The sequence below is a fragment of the Loxodonta africana genome, chromosome 23, assembly GCF_030014295.1.
Source record: "Loxodonta africana isolate mLoxAfr1 chromosome 23, mLoxAfr1.hap2, whole genome shotgun sequence".
Taxonomy (NCBI): Eukaryota; Metazoa; Chordata; class Mammalia; order Proboscidea; family Elephantidae; genus Loxodonta; species Loxodonta africana.
The window spans coordinates 69325788-69342086 of NC_087364.1; the positions used below are offsets into that span (position 1 = coordinate 69325788).

General features: G+C 38.3%; 1 protein-coding gene across 1 annotated transcript in view; it reads left to right on the forward strand.

The window, feature by feature from the left end:
• Positions 1–16299, forward strand: part of LOC100671395 (arylacetamide deacetylase-like 2) — a 41831-nt gene that overhangs the window by 23077 nt on the left and 2455 nt on the right. Inside the window, exons 4-5 of the mRNA XM_064275386.1 lie at positions 2558–2627; positions 5344–5515. Coding sequence (XP_064131456.1) covers positions 2558–2627; positions 5344–5515 — 242 coding nt within the window. The remainder of the gene's footprint in view (positions 1–2557; positions 2628–5343; positions 5516–16299) is intronic.

The window sequence follows — 16299 nt, forward strand, 5'->3', positions numbered from 1 at the left end:
AGGGTTAGAATTCAATGCATGATTTTAACAAAATGAAAACATAAAATAGGACTGTGTATCAGTCTTAAGGTCTATGTTCCTTTCTTATTTACTCGAGATCACATTTTCTTCTATTTCACTAGTTGGTTTTATCAGTATTTCTCTTACATTCTTCTACCTTCAAACTTGTCCTCTCTATGACTCCTAAAGACACACAATCTCTTCAATATTAACCTTTCTTGGTTCAACATCCCTCTTTGTACTTAATGGTCTATCATCAATATTCTTCCTTTCTCTGACTAATTTCTTTAAACTGTAGACTATTTTCCCTCCTCTTTAATTAATTCTTCAGGGCATAAAATTTGCTGCACTAGAGGATGACCTCTCCCTTCTGCTCCCTTGGTTTCTATACAACAAATTTCCCTTTGACTTCTTTAGGCCTTACCCCTTCCTTTCTTTTGTATCTCCCCCTTTAAAACAAAACAAATACAAGCCCACTCACGAACACAGGTTTTTCTGTCTTTGCATTTTATAAATGTTTATGTTCCTCGGTATTCCTTTCTTTAGGTTGTGAACCTACATGCTCTTTTATCTAGACCCGTATCCTCTCCAACCCTACATCACCCCGAGGATGCTGTCGTCCAGCTCTATATCTCCAACTCTAGTAATATTCCTGAGTTTCCATTAATATATGCAACTGCTAATAAGGCTACCACCTGGATGAACTGAAGATAATTCAAGCTTAACATAACAATACAGAATTTACCATCTCTACCTTCAAAGAGTTTTAGAGAGAGAGAGAGAAAAGCAAACAAACAACAAAAGCAACAAAAACCAAGCCAGGAAAAGGCTTTTCAGCTTGTATTCTTTCGGTAAATGACCACAACTGTCACTTACTTATTGTCCCTTAGCGTCTATATTTCGTAATCAATTCTGTATGTCCTGCTTCCAAAATAGCCTCTTTTCTGTCCACACTACAGTCGTTTAGCCCATCATTAGTTATGATTTAGATTCCTTTATAGTGTTTCTACTCTTTATTCACCGTTTCCTCTTCTATTTCACACTCTTTCTGATTTTCCCATTATATACGCAAACAGGACCATATAACTTCTTATGGAATTCTTTAGTAACATCCATCCATTTCTTAAAAAAGAAACCCTTAGCGAAGCATCTAAGTTATGATAACTTACCTATACCCAAATTGTCTCACTTTATACCCCTTCTCCCCTGTCAGTTTTTTGTTTAAACTGTGCTTAGTTACATTTATTTTCCTGAGTTGTCCATGCATTCTCATAACTGTTTGTCTTTGAATATATTTTTCCTGAATTGACATTCTCCACTTGATGGCCATCACTGCATCCTTTATCTTTGAATCCCTGGTATCTAGCAGAGTGACTTCTACATAATGATTGTACAATTAACGTCTTTTTAATGCATGAATAAATAATGAATGACTGAGAGGAATTTTAGCATAGATTTCCAATGGGAATATTATCACAAAATTTTGCATGAAGCTTATCTATCCACCATTTAAAAATATCCAGTAATTAGATTTGATCAATAATTAATTTCTATTTCAGGTACTAGAATGGCGTTATTATCCTGTACCCTGATTTAGATAAAAACCTAAATTTTCACTTCTTATTTTATGTGTCTATTAAATATTAATATTATTAAATGTTAAATATTAATGTGTTAAATATTAATTTTTACAGGTAATTATTGTATGAGACTTCAGTTAGCAGAAAACTCATTTTGTTTTCATTACACACAGAAGTATTTCTGACTGTTAGATTACTATCCCTATCATTGATTAGGACAATGATATTGACCAGTAGTTTACAAAAAAAAGTACTACGGTTGAACCTCTGAATACATGAAATTCATAATGCTCATCTCAATTCCAGAGTTCTTGTGTATTCTAAGCAGATGGAACTTTTGGGAAGCCATGGTAATGAGTGTTGCAGGTTTAGAGAGTCAATACGTACACTTAGTTTCTTCCTCTCTTTAGTTCTGCAACAGTTGAGATATAACAGGATTCACTCAGGCAAAGGTCTAAATATTGTGCTTATTACTAACAAATCTTTGAAGAATGTGTCCTGAGCTTTTGATAATGGATCATCTTTGAATTAAGGACACTTAGTCATAGTTACTACCAGTACTGCACAAAAAAAGGCCTGCTCCGTTTGATACCAGCTGTATGCAGAGCAGAACATGACACATCAGGGCTATCCTTGGTGAACAGTGCCCTCTGAAGTACACCATACAGTGAACCTGGAAGGAATGTTCTGGTGGAAAATGAAGAGGTCAACAGGACATGCTGAGCTTCTCCCATTGTCACCAATCAGAGAAGTCACGTCTTTGACTTTGGTTAGGAATGATTTAGTAGATAGAGGATTCGGCAGTTCTTGTTACTCTTATGGAAGCTCCTTCAGTGGTAAGAGAGGTTGGGAATATAGATCCTTATTTAACACCAGTGAATCACAATCCATAGGTCTACCACATTTCACAGGTGTGGGTGGTTTTCCATTCTGTTTATTTGTAGCGTACACCTTTATATTTATTTCTTTCATTCCAGAGCTCACATCCTATGACATGCTGAACAGATGGACGGCAAACAAACTTGATGCTGTTGTTGTGGGAGTGGAGTAAGAGAACTATTATTATTATTTTTTAATACTGTGATTCTTACTCTCATGACTTAGAGGTTTAGTTTCCAAATTAAGTCATCCAAGCCTCAAAAAAGATTGGGATCTTAGCAATTTTTGATGTATTATGATGTTTTTTATTGACATTATAATGCCCATAATTCCTCAAAGGGGCCCAGTTTCTCTTTAATCTCTGACATAATAGAGACTTCTGAGAGGCACTTGGAGTGAGCATGTTTGGCAACGCAGCTGTGATAATCTCTAGGGACATAAATTTGAGGCCTGGAAGGACCTAACTTAATCCCCAGGTAACGTACTTAGAGGGAACTTAGTTACCTATTACGCATTTGGGATGTTGAGTTTTGTTTGAACTGGTAATTAAAAAAAAAAGAAAAGATTAGTTAGATATAGATATATTCTTGGTTGTAGGAACATCCGGTAGCAAATGTTGGAGGCGTCTAAAAATTTTAAGTCACTCTCAAAATGAGAGATCTCAGATGCTATTGATATTTGCCTAAGTTTCCAAGAATATATCAGCAAAACTAGTACATATCCAGTATGATGTGGAACTACATAAATGTACTCTGTACTTCCTAAGCTATCATCCTCAGGGTAGAGTTTTTTTTTTCCATCCAAAACAAACCAAACGCAGTGCCGTCAAGTCAACTCCGACTCATAGAGGCCCTATAGGACAGAGTAGAACTGCCCCTAGAGTTTCCAAGGAGTGCCTGGTGGATTTGAACTGCCGACCCTTTGGTTTGCAGCCGTGGAACTTAACCACTATGCCACCAGGGTTTCCAATAAAAAAACCAGTGCTATCAATTCCACAGTGCAGGAATATACTTACAGACTTCTAGCCCAATACTGAAAAGAGGACATAGTGGAATTTCTTGACTAAATTAGAGCCTAGGGAGGTCAAATAGAACACGAAACGAACCAGTGCTATCCTAGTCATGATTACTGCTTTAGAGCAACCAAAAGAACTCATTATATCTTCACAGACACTTCTACTTTATAATAACTGTGATGTTCTCCCTTTCATTTTATAGTTTTGCCTAGTATACTATATCATTTCAACCATACTTTTTTAAAAGTGGTGATATATGCATGTACCTGAGTTAAGGGTTCTATCACTTACTTTTTCGGCTCTGGTGGCACAGTGGTTAAGCGTTTGGCAGCTAACCAAAAGGTCGGCAGTTTGAATCCACCAGCTGCTCCTTGGAAACCCTATATGCGACAGTTCTACTCTGTCCTATAGGGTCACTATGAGTCAGAATCAACTTGATGGCAATGGGTTATCACTTACTTTTAAATCAGGTACACGCATATATCACCATTTTAAAAGTATGGCTGAAATGATACAGTATATTAGGTAAAACTATAAAAAGAAATGGAGAACATCCCAGTTATTATAAATCAGAAGTATCTCTGAAGACACGATGAGTTCTTCTGGTTGCTCTAAAGCAGTAATAGTGACTAGGATAGTACTGGCTTGTTACGTGTTCTATTTGAGAGTTCTGTCACTTACTTGGAAACCTTGGTGGCATATAGGTTAAGTGCTATGGCTACTAAGCAAAAGGTCAGCAGTTCAAATCCACCAGGTGCTCCTCGGAAACTCTATGGGGCAGTTCTACTCTGTCCTGTAGGGTCACTGTAAATCGGAATCGACTTGACGGCAGCAGGTTTTTTTTTTTTTTTTTGCTTTAATCACTTACTATATGTGTTGATTTTTGCACTAAATAATGTTTTAGTATCAGTTACGTTTTTGATATGTTACCTTGTTTAAATCACACTATATTTCAGATATTTTAGATATAGATTGCAGTATGACAAATTGCAAGGGCCCTGTGGTCAACATTTAATGTTTAGTATTGATATATGAAAAATTCACCAATTCTAATAGACATTGAGATTACTACTATAGATTAAAAAAAGACAACCCAATTGAGGTGCATTCCTATATTAGAAAAAAAAAAAAGAAGGCTTTATATATAAAAACCCCATAGTGTTTCCAAGGGGTAGCTGGGGGATTCAAACTGCCAACATTTTGGTTAGTAGCCAAGCTCTTAACCACTGTGCACCAGGGCTCTCTCTCTCTCTATACACACGCATGTATATTTGTAACATGGTTGTACACACTGAAATATGCTATAATAATTTTCCCTACAAATTAAAACAATTAGGCAAGCTTCTTTACTTTATCAAATGTTGTTTATATTTCAGTTATAATTTGAATCAAGTTTTCAGGTAGTGCCAATGACACAAAGTGAAACATACGATTTTGTAGAATTTTGGCATAAATGAATTTCTAATGTATCATCTACAAATTATTGGTTCTCCAATTTGCTGCTTGTAAAATCCCTTGTGCCCTCCCAACAATTGTTCTGAAAATTTTCGTGTCACTGGTTTCATCTAGAATCTGAGGAACGACGTCGGAAATTTCCACTACTAATTTCTGTTTAGATGAAACTTTTACACACAATTTTATGCATTGACTAGACAATGTCTCCCATTTCCTCATAGACCCAAGATTTAAACATCATTATATCAGAATTTACTTTTCATTTTTGAGCAAATCAAGGTTTGACTGGTATGAGCAGTAAACCCTGCCCCGATTTTGTTCGATAGATTTGACGGTTAAAATGAGAAATACCTGGCCGTATATGAGCAATATTTAATCATAAATATTTTGTTGCTTTTTTTTCTTTCTTTTACGTTATCGACTAGCTCCTAAATATCAATTCCCTGTTGCTCTGGAAGACGTCTTTGCTGCAGTTAAGTTCTTTTTACAAGATAAAATTCTCACAAAATATGGAGTGGATCCCACCCGAATCTGTGTTTCAGGAGACAGTTGTGGGGCTTCATTTGCAACAAGAGTGATTCAACTGGTATGTTTTATGTTTTGCATATGTTTACGGTACACACACTTATAATAATTCTAACACAACCGAATTATTTTAGTTACAATATTTTTATTGCTCTTATATTTTAATATGTGAAAAGGGAGGAAAACAAACCTTCAGTCATTTTTGCATAATTTTACCTTTAGATAAATGTTGCTCTGTGGGCATTGGAGCTATAATGCTAAAAAAAAGCTCTTACTTATCCTGCCAATTTTAAGAAACAGTTCTCTATGTTTCAAAATTACCATTTAATATGACAGCTGTCGTTGTTATCTTTAGGTATTTTATAATCTGCCAAGCATTTGAGAGTATTGTAATCCCTTTTATGTACCATGCAGAATGCCATCACATAACATGTGGGCCAAGTATCATGCTCGTATGGAAGAATCATTATGGTAACAGAAGGTAAAATTGGTCTCATGTTAAAATCCTTGCTGTGTGCAGTTAAATATTAACTTTCCAAATAGTTAATACATTTGCGAACTAGATTCAGTCCATTACATAATTTCCAACTCCCAAACCGCTGTTTCCATACAAGGAAATTAGCAGAAGCAGGTGGGTACCATTTTTTTTTTTTTTAAATAACTTTTATTAAGCTTCAAGTGAACGTTTACAAATCCAATCAGTCTGTCACATATAAGTTTACATACATCTCACTCCCTACTCCCACTTGCTCTCCCCCTCTTGAGTCAGCCCTTTCAGTCTCTCCTTTCGTGACAATTTTGCCGACTTCTCTCTCTCTCTATCCTCCCATCCCCCCTCCAGACAAGAGTTGCCAACACAATCTCAAGTGTCCACCTGATATAATTAGCTCACTCTTCATCAGCATCTCTCTCCCACCCGCTGACCAGTCCCTTTCATTTCTGATGAGTTGTCTTCGGGGATGGTTCCTGTCCTGTGTCAACAGAAGGTCTGGGGACCATGGCCGCCGGGATTCCTCCAGTCTCAGTCAGATCATTAAGTTTGGTCTTTTTATGAGAATTTGGGGTCTGTATCCCACTGATCTCCTGCTCCCTCAGGGGTCCTCTGCTGTGCTCCCCGTCAGGGCAGTCATCGATTGTGGCCGGGCACCAACTAGTTCTTCTGGTCTCAGGATGATGTAGGTCTCTGGTTCATGCGGCCCTTTCTGTCTCTTGGGCTCTTAGTTGTCGTGTGGCCGTGGTGTTCTTCATTTTCCTTTGCTCCAGGTGGGTTGAGACCAATTGCTGCATCTTAGATGGCCGCTTGTTAGCATTTAAGACCCCAGACGCCACATTTCAAAGTGGGATGCAGAATGATTTCATAATAGAATTATTTTGCCAATTGACTTAGAAGTCCCCGCAAACCGTGTTCCCCAGACCCCCGCACTTGCTCCGCTGACCTTTGAAACATTCATTTTATCCCGGAAACTTCTTTGCTTTTGGTCCAGTCCAATTGAGCTGACCTCCCATGTATTGAGTGTTGTCTTTCCCTTCACCTAAAGCAGTTCTTATCTACTGATTAATCAATAAAAAACCCTCTCCCACCCTCCCTCCCTCCCCACCTCGTAACCACAAAAGTATGTGTTCTTCTCAGGTTTACTATTTCTCAAGATCTTATAATAGTGGTCTTATACAATATTTGTCCTTTTGCCTCTGACTCATTTCGCTCAGCATAATGCCTTCCAGGTTCATCCATGTTATGAAATGTTTCAGAGATTCGTCACTGTTCTTTATTGATGCGTAGTATTCCATTGTGTGAATATACCACAATTTAATTACCCATTCATCCGTTGATGGACACCGTGGTTGCTTCCAACTTTTTGCTATTGTAAACAGAGCTGCAATAAACATGGGTGTGCATGTATCTGTTTGTATGAAGGCTCTTGTATCTCTAGGGTATATTCCTAGGAGTGGGATTTCTGGGTTGTATGGTAGTTCTATTTCTAACTGTTTAAGATAACGCCAGATAGATTTCCAAAGTGGTTGTACCATTTTACATTCCCACCAGCAGTGTATGAGAGTTCCAATCTCTCCGCAGCCTCTCCAACATTTATTATTTTGTGTTTTTTGGATTAATGCCAGCCTTGCTGGTGTGAGATGGAATCTCATCGTAGTTTTAATTTGCATTTCTCTAATGGCTAATGATCGAGAGCATTTTCTCATGTATCTGTTGGCTGCCTGAATATCTTCTTTAGTGAAATGTGTGTTCATATCCTTTGCCCACTTCTTGATTGGGTTGTTTGTCTTTTTGTGGTTGAGTTTTGACAGAATCATGTAGATTTTAGAGATCAGGCACTGGTCGGAGATGTCATAGCTGAAAATTCTTTCCCAGTCTGTAGGTGGTCTTTTGATGAAGTCTTTAGATGAGCATAGGTGTTTGATTTTTAGGAGCTCCCAGTTATCGGGTTTCTCTTCATCATTTTTGGTTATGTTTTGTATTCTGTTTATACCTTGTATTAGGGCTCCTAGGGTTGTCCCAATTTTTTCTTCTATGATCTTTATCGTTTTAGTCTTTATGTTTAGGTCTTTGATCCACTTGGAGTTAGTTTTTGTGCATGGTGTGAGGTATGGGTCCTGTTTCATTTTTTTGCAAAGGGATATCCAGTTATGCCAGCACCGTTTGTTAAAAAGGCTATCTTTTCCCCAGTTAATTGACACTGGTCCTTTGTCAAATATCAGCTGCTCATACGTGGATGGATCTATGTCTGGGTTCTCAATTCTGTTCCATTGGTCTATGTGTCTGTTGTTGTACCAATACCAGGCTGTTTTGACTACTGTGGCTGTATAATAGGTTCTGAAGTCAGGTAAGGTGAGGCCTCCCACTTTCTTCTTCTTTTTCAGTAGTGCTTTGCTTATCCGGGGCTTCTTTCCCTTCCATATGAAATTGGTGATTTGTTTCTCTATCCCCTTAAAATATGACATTGGAATTTGGATCGGAAGTGAGTTAAATGTATAGATGGCTTTTGGTAGAATAGACATTTTTACTATGTTAAGTCTTCCTATCCATGAGCAGGGTATGTTTTTCCACTTAAGCATGTCCTTTTGAATTTCTTGTAGTAGAGCTTTGTAGTTTTCTTTGTATAGGTCTTTTACATCCTTGGTAAGATTTATTCCTAAGTATCTTATCTTCTTGGGGGCTACTGTGAATGGTATTGATTTGGCTATTTCCTCTTCGGTGTTCTTTTTGTTGATGTAGAGGAATCCAAGTGATTTTTGTATGTTTATTTTATAACCTGAGACTCTGCCAAACTCTTCTATTAGTTTCGGTAGTTTTCTGGAGGATTCCTTAGGGTTTTCTGTGTATATAATCATGTCATCTGCAAATAGTGATAACTTTACTTCTTCCTTGCCAATCCGGATACCTTTTATTTCTTTGTCTAGCCTAATTGCCCTGGCTAAGACTTCCAACACGATGTTGAATAAGAGCGGTAATAAAGGGCATCCTTGTCTGGTTCCCGTTCTCAAGGGAAATGCTTTCAGGTTCTCTCCATTTAGAGTGATATTGGCTGTTGGCTTTGCATAGATGCCCTTTATTATGTTGAGGAATTTTCCTTCAATTCCTATTTTGGTAAGAGTTTTTATCATGAATGGGTGTTGGACTTTGTCAAATGCCTTTTCTACATCAATTGATAAGATCATGTGGTTTTTGTCTTTTGTTTTATTTATGTGATGGATTACATTAATGGTTTTTCTGATATTAAACCAGCCTTGCATACCTGGTATAAATCCCACTTGATCAGGGTGAATTATTTTTTTGATGTGTTGTTGGATTCTATTGGCTAGAATTTTGTTGAGGATTTTTGCATCAATGTTCATGAGGGATATAGGTCTATAATTTTCTTTTTTTGTAATGTCTTTACCTGGTTTTGGTATCAGGGAGATGGTGGCTTCATAGAATGAGTTGGGTAGTATTCCGTCATTTTCTATGCTTTGGAATACCTTTAGTAGTAGTGGTGTTAACTCTTCTCTGCAAGTTTGGTAGAACTCTGCAGTGAAGCCGTCCGGGCCAGGGCTTTTTTTGTTGGGAGTTTTTTGATTACCGTTTCAATCTCTTTTTTTGTTATGGGTTTATTTAGTTGTTCTACTTCTGAATGTGTTAGTTTAGGTAGGTAGTGTTTTTCCAGGAATTCATCCATTTCTTCTAGGTTTGCAAATTTATTAGAGTACAATTTTTCATAATAATCTGAAATGATTCTTTTAATTTCATTTGGTTCTGTTGTGATGTGGTCCTTCTCATTTCTTATTCGGGTTATTTGTTTCCTTTCTTGTATTTCTTTAGTCAGTCTAGCCAATGTTTTATCAATTTTGTTAATTTTTTCAAAGAACCAGCTTTTGGCTTTGTTAATTCTTTCAATTGTTTTTCTGTTCTCTAATTCATTTAGTTCAGCTCTAATTTTTATTATTTGTTTTCTTCTGGTGCCTGATGGATTCTTTTGTTGCTCAGTTTCTATTTGTTCAAGTTGTAGGGACAGTTCTCTGATTTTGGCTCTTTCTTCTTTTTGTATGTGTGCATTTATTGATATAAATTGGCCTCTGAGCACTGCTTTTGCTGTGTCCCAGAGGTTTTGATAGGAAGTATTTTCATTCTCATTGCTTTCTATGAATTTCCTTATTCCCTCCTTAATGTCTTCTATAACCCAGTCTTTTTTCAGGAGGGTGTTGTTCATTTTCCAAGTATTTGATTTCTTTTCCCTAGTTTTTCTGTTATTGATCTCTAGTTTTATTGCCTTGTGGTCTGAGAAGATGCTTTGTAATATTTCAATGTTTTGGACTCTGCAAAGGTTTGTTTTATGACCTAATATGTGGTCTATTCTAGAGAATGTTCCATGTGCGCTAGAAAAAAAAGTATACTTTGCAGCAGTTGGGTGGAGAGTTCTGTATAAGTCAATGAGGTCAAGTTGGTTGATTGTTGTAAGTAGGTCTTCCGTGTCTCTATTGAGCTTCTTACTGGATGTCCTGTCCTTCTCCGAAAGTGGTGTGTTGAAGTCTCCTACTATAATTGTGGAGGTATCTATCTTGCTTTTCAATTCTGTTAAAATTTGATTTATGTATCTTGCAGCCCTGTCATTGGGTGCATAAATATTTAATATGGTTATGTCTTCCTGATCAATTGTCCCTTTTATCATTATATAGTGTCCTTCTTTATCCTTTGTGGTGGATTTAAGTCTAAAGTCTATTTTGTCAGAAATTAATATTGCTACTCCTCTTCTTTTTTGCTTATTGTTTGCTTGATATACTTTTTTCCATCCTTTGAGTTTTAGTTTGTTTGTGTCTCTAAGTCTAAGGTGTGTCTCTTGTAGGCAGCATATAGATGGATCGTGTTTCTTTATCCAGTCTGTGACTCTCTGTCTCTTTATTGGTGCATTTAGTCCATTTACATTCAGGGTAATTATAGATAAATAAGTTTTTAGTGCTGTCATTTTGATGCCTTTTTATGTGTGTTGTTGACAATTTCATTTTTCCACATACTTTTTTGTGCTGAGGCGTTTTTCTTAGTAAATTGTGAGATCCTCATTTTCATAGTGCTTGACTTTATGTTAGTTGAGTCGTTACGTTTTTCTTGGTTTTTATCTTGAGTTATAGAGTTGTTATACCTTTTTGTGGTTACCTTATTATTTACCCCTATTTTTCTAAGTAAAAACCTAACTTGTATTGTTCTATATCGCCTTGTATCACTCTTCATACGGCCGTTTAATGCCTCCTGTATTTAGTCCCTTTTTGATTATTGTGATCTTTTACCTATTGACTTCCATGATTCCCTGTTATGTGTATTTTCTTTTTTAATTAATCTTAATTTGTTTTTGTGATTTCCCTATTTGAGTTGATATCAGGACGTTCTGTTTTGTGACCTTGTGTTGTGCTGATATCTGATATTATTGGTTCTCTGACCAAACAATATCCTTTAGTATTTCTTGTAGCTTTGGTTTGGTTTTTGCAAATTCTCTAAACTTGAGTTTGTCTGTAAATATCTTAATTTCGCCTTCATATTTCAGAGAGAGTTTTGCTGGATATATGATCCTTGGCTGGCAGTTTTTCTCCTTCAGTGTTCTGTATATGTCGTCCCATTCCCTTCTTGCCTGCATGGTTTCTGCTGAGTAGTCAGAACATATTCTTACTGATTCTCCCTTGAAGGAAACCTTTCTTTTCTCCCTGGCTGCTTTTAAAATTTTCTGTGTATCTTTGGTTTTGGTGAGTTTGATGATAATATGTCTTGGTGTTTTTCTTTTTGTATCAATCTTAAATGGGGTTCGATGAGCATCTTGGATAGATATCCTTTCGTCTTTCATGATGTCAGGGAAGTTTTCTGTCAGGAGTTCTTCGACTATTTTCTCTGTGTTTTCTGTCCCCCCTCCCTGTTCTGGGACTCCAATCACCCGCAGGTTGTCCTTCTTGATAGAGTCCCACATAATTCTTAGGGTTTCTTCATTTTTTTAAATTCTTTTATCTGATTTTTTTTCAGCTATGTTGGTGTTGATTCCCTGGTCCTCCAGATGTCCCAGTCTGCATTCTAATTGCTCGAGTCTGCTCCTCTGACTTCCTAGTGCGTTGTCTAATTCTTTAATTTTATTGTTAATCTTTTGGATTTCTACATGTTGTCTCTCTATGGATTCTTGCAATTTATTAATTTTTCCAGTATGTTCTTGAATAATCTTTTTGAGTTCTTCAACAGTTTTATCAGTGTGTTCCTTGGCTTTTTCTGCATTTATCCTAATTTCATTTGTGATATCATTAAGCATTCTGTAAATTAGTTTTTTATATTCTGTATCTGATAATTCCAAGATTATATCTTCATTTGGGAAAGATTTTGATTCTTTTGTTTGGGGGGTTGGAGAAGCTGTCATGGTCTGCTTCTTTATGTGGTTTGATATGGACTGCTGTCTCCGAGCCATCACTGGGAAACTAGTTTTTCCAGAAAATCCGCTAAAAAAAAAATGCAGTCAGATCCCTATCAGAGTTCTCCCTCTGGCTCAGGCTATTCAGATGTTAATGAAGCCGCCTGGGGAGGGTGGGGGAGGGAACAGAGAGATAGGAGAGTAGCACCTCAGAATATAGCCAGAGTTGCTTGTCTTGCTTGGAATGACTATTATATCTGAGATTCCCGCGGGTGCGTCGCCTATGTGTGCTGGCTATGTGGAGATTGCCCCCGGGGGGTCTGGCCCGCTGGAGTCACGGTCAGATCCTCTGCTTCCAGCCCCACGCCCAGCGTCAAGGCTCCCCTACTGGGACAGTGCACTCTCGACTCCAAAATCAGTCGCTGCCTCCTGGGGACTTCTCGTCCCTCCAGCCGCGTGGCCTTGCGGCCCCCGAGAACCAGTTGGGCCTCCTCCCGGGGTTAGTTCAGATGGGTGGAGCAGGTCCCCGTGCTTGTGCCGTGACCAAGTGTCCTGGCTGGGACGCTGTTCTCCCCGCTCCAATACCAGCCGCTGCCTCCCAGGGACCTCTCCTACCGGCTGCGTCCCACGCCGCCGGCGCGACCCGGCTGGTCCCCTTCCCGGGGTTAGTTCAGGGGGGTGGAGCAACTCTCCGTGTTTATGCCGTACCTGCGTCCAGTCCAAATCCCTGCGCGACGGTTCCCCGGCTCGGACGCTGCTCTTTCTGCTCCAAGACCAGTCACTGCCTCCCAGGGACTTCTCCTACCAGCTGCGTCCCACGCTGCCCATGGAACCGGCTGGTCCCCCTCCCGGGGTTAGTTCAGGGGGTTGGAACCACTCTCTGTGCCTGTGCCGTACCTGACTGGTACACTGGCTCCAGGCTCTGGAAACAATTGCTGCTTCCCCATATTAGTTCGTTCTCCATCTCTAAATCTGTGTTTGTTGTTCAGGGTTCGTAGATTGTTATGTATGTGATCGATTCACTTGTTTTTCTGTGTCTTTGTTGTAAGAGGGATCCGAGGTAGCGTCTGCCTAGTCCGCCATCTTGGCTCCGCCTCCTCTGTTCGGGTACCATTTTTAATGAGCGTGCTGACCTCTACATGTCAATTAGATGTGGTCTTCTTAAAAGTTAGTTTGCAATTCTGATTCCACCTTTCAGTAAAAATAAAATAAAACAGAATTTAAAAAGTCATTCACCGTGGTGACTTTTTGGCATTTGATTTAGCTTTTAAGAGGAGGACAGTAAGTCCTAAATCCTGTCCCTCCCCCCTAAGTCTTTCATGATCTCAGAGCTCCCCCCTTGGTTCTAAGACTTGAGGGCTTATGTGTCTTCAAGCAGATGGGCAAGTTGGGTTTTGGTCATGGATTAAAACCTTCCCTGTCTGCACCTGGGAAAACCTTCAGCAGCAACAAAGGGAGAAGTGGAGAGGGAGTTCAGGAGATGGACTTTCAACACAGAGAATAAGACAGATGATGTCTAGAAGAACTTTCCAAAGAACAAAGCAGTGAAGACTGTGGGGTGTGGAGATAGATTCTATGTTCAGTAATTCCTAGGTCTATGGGCAGAAGTTCTCCATATAATAATTTTAAAATAAACTTTTTTTTTTTTTTTTAGTATTTTGAAGGTGATTTCAACAGAGCCAATACTGTTCATTAACGCTCTCTCAATGAGTGCTTCCATATTTAAAGATAACTTCCTTTCTCATTAACAAGTAATACAATTCTGGCTAAATTAATAACAGAAAATCTTAATATAACCACCCATACAAAGCTCATCAACAGGGCAAACTTTTGTGCATTATCTTATTGTTCTGTTTCATGGCATCATCATCACACAAAGGCTCAATAGGATGAGAAGCTTGATTAGCTAATCTCCAGAGCAGGAAGTGTTTTGTTTGTTTACATTTAGAAAATTTCAAACTAATGACTGGTAAAGCCTTGTCTTTTTTTTTTTTTTTTAAATGTTTTTTCATTATTATTATTTTTTATTGTGCTTTAAGTAAAAGTTTACAAATCAAGTCAGTCTCTCATACAAAAACTTATATACACCTCTCTATGTACTCCTAACTGCTCTCTCCCTAATGAGGCAACACACTCTTCCTCTCCTCCCTGTATTCCCCGTGTCCGTTCAACCAGCTACTGTCCCCCTCTGGCTTCTCATCTTGCCTCCAACAGGAGCTGCCCACGTAGTCTTATGTGTCTGCTTGAGCCAAGAAGCTCACCCCTCACCCGTATCAATCTTGTCTTTTAAAAAAATTTCTTCTATTACATTTAAGAATAAAAAAAGCTTTAATTTTTAGGAATTTGATAGAGTTATTTTTGAATATCATGTACGTATTTCTTCTCTATATGATCTGTTCTACTTCTGAAATTATTAAGGCTCTAATATCTGTGTTATTCACATTGTGTTTTTAAATGTGCTTTAATATCTTGTAGAATTGTTGTCCCCAAATCATTGTTCTTATTCTTTTAATTTGATATTTATCATATTTTTTCATCTGCCACACCACATCAGACTTCACATATGCCTCTTCAGACAAAAATGGAGCTAAGGCAATTGTTCGCATGCTCATTGTTATTATTAGGTGCCGTCAAGTAGATTCCGATTCATAGCACAACAGAACAAAACACTGCCCAGTCCTGTGCCGTCTTCACAATTGTTACTATGTTTGTGCCCATTGTTGCAGTCACTTTGCCAATCCATCTTGTTGAGGGTCTTCCTCTTTTTCACTGACCCTCTACTTTACCAAGTATGATGTCCTTCTCCAGGGACCATCCCTCCTGATAACATGTCCAAAGTATGTGAGATTTAGTCTTGCCATCCTTGCTTCTAAGGAGTATTCTGCTTGTACTTCTTCCAAGACAGATTTGCTCATTCATGTGGCAGTCCACGGTACATTCAATATTCCCTGCCAACACCACAATTCAAAGGCATCAATTCTTCTTCTGTCTTCCTTACTCATTGTCCAGCTTTCGCATGCATATGAGGCGATTGAAAACACCATGGCTTGGGTCAGGAGCATCTCAGTCTTCAGAGTGAAAAGGTCTTTTGCAGCCGATTTGCCCAATGCAACTCATGTTTTGATTTCTTGACTGCTGCTTGCATGCTTGTTGATTGTGGATAAAAGTAAAATGAAATCCTTGACAACTTCAATCTTTTCTCCATTCATTGTGATGTTGCTTATTGATCCAGTTGTGAGGATTTTTGCTTTCTTTATGTTGAGGTGTAATCCATAGTAAAGGCTGTGGTATTTGATCTTCATCAGAAGGTGCTTCAAGTCCTCTTCACTTTCAGCAAGCAAAGTTGCCTCATCTGCATAACACAGGTTGTTAATGAGTTTTCCTACAATCCTGATGTCCCATTTTTCTTCATAAATCCAGCTTCTTGGATTATTTGCTCAGCATACAGATTGAATAGGCATGGTGAAATGATACAGCCCTGATGCACACCTTTCCTGACTTTAAATCGTGCAGTATCCCCTTGTACTTTGAAGAACTGCCTCTTGGTCCATGTGCAAAATTAAGTATTCTGGAATTCCCATTCTTTGCAATGTAATCCATAATTTGTTATGGTCCACACAGTTGAATGCCTTAGCATAGTCAATAAAACACAAGTAAACATCTTTTTTTTTTTTTTAAACATCTTTCTGATATTCTCTGCTTTCAGCCAAGATCCATCTGACATCAGCAACGATATCCCTGATTCCAAGTCCTCTTCTAAATCCTGCTTGTTCTGGCAGTTCCCTGTCGATATACTGTGCAGCTGCCTTTGAATGATCTTCTGCAAAATTTTGCTTATGTGTGATGTTAATGATATTGTTTGATAATACCTGCATTTGGTTGGATCACCTTTCTTGGGAATAGGCATAAATATGGATCTCTTCCAGTTGGTTGACCAGGTAGCTGTCTTTCAAATTTCTTGGCATAGACAAGTTAG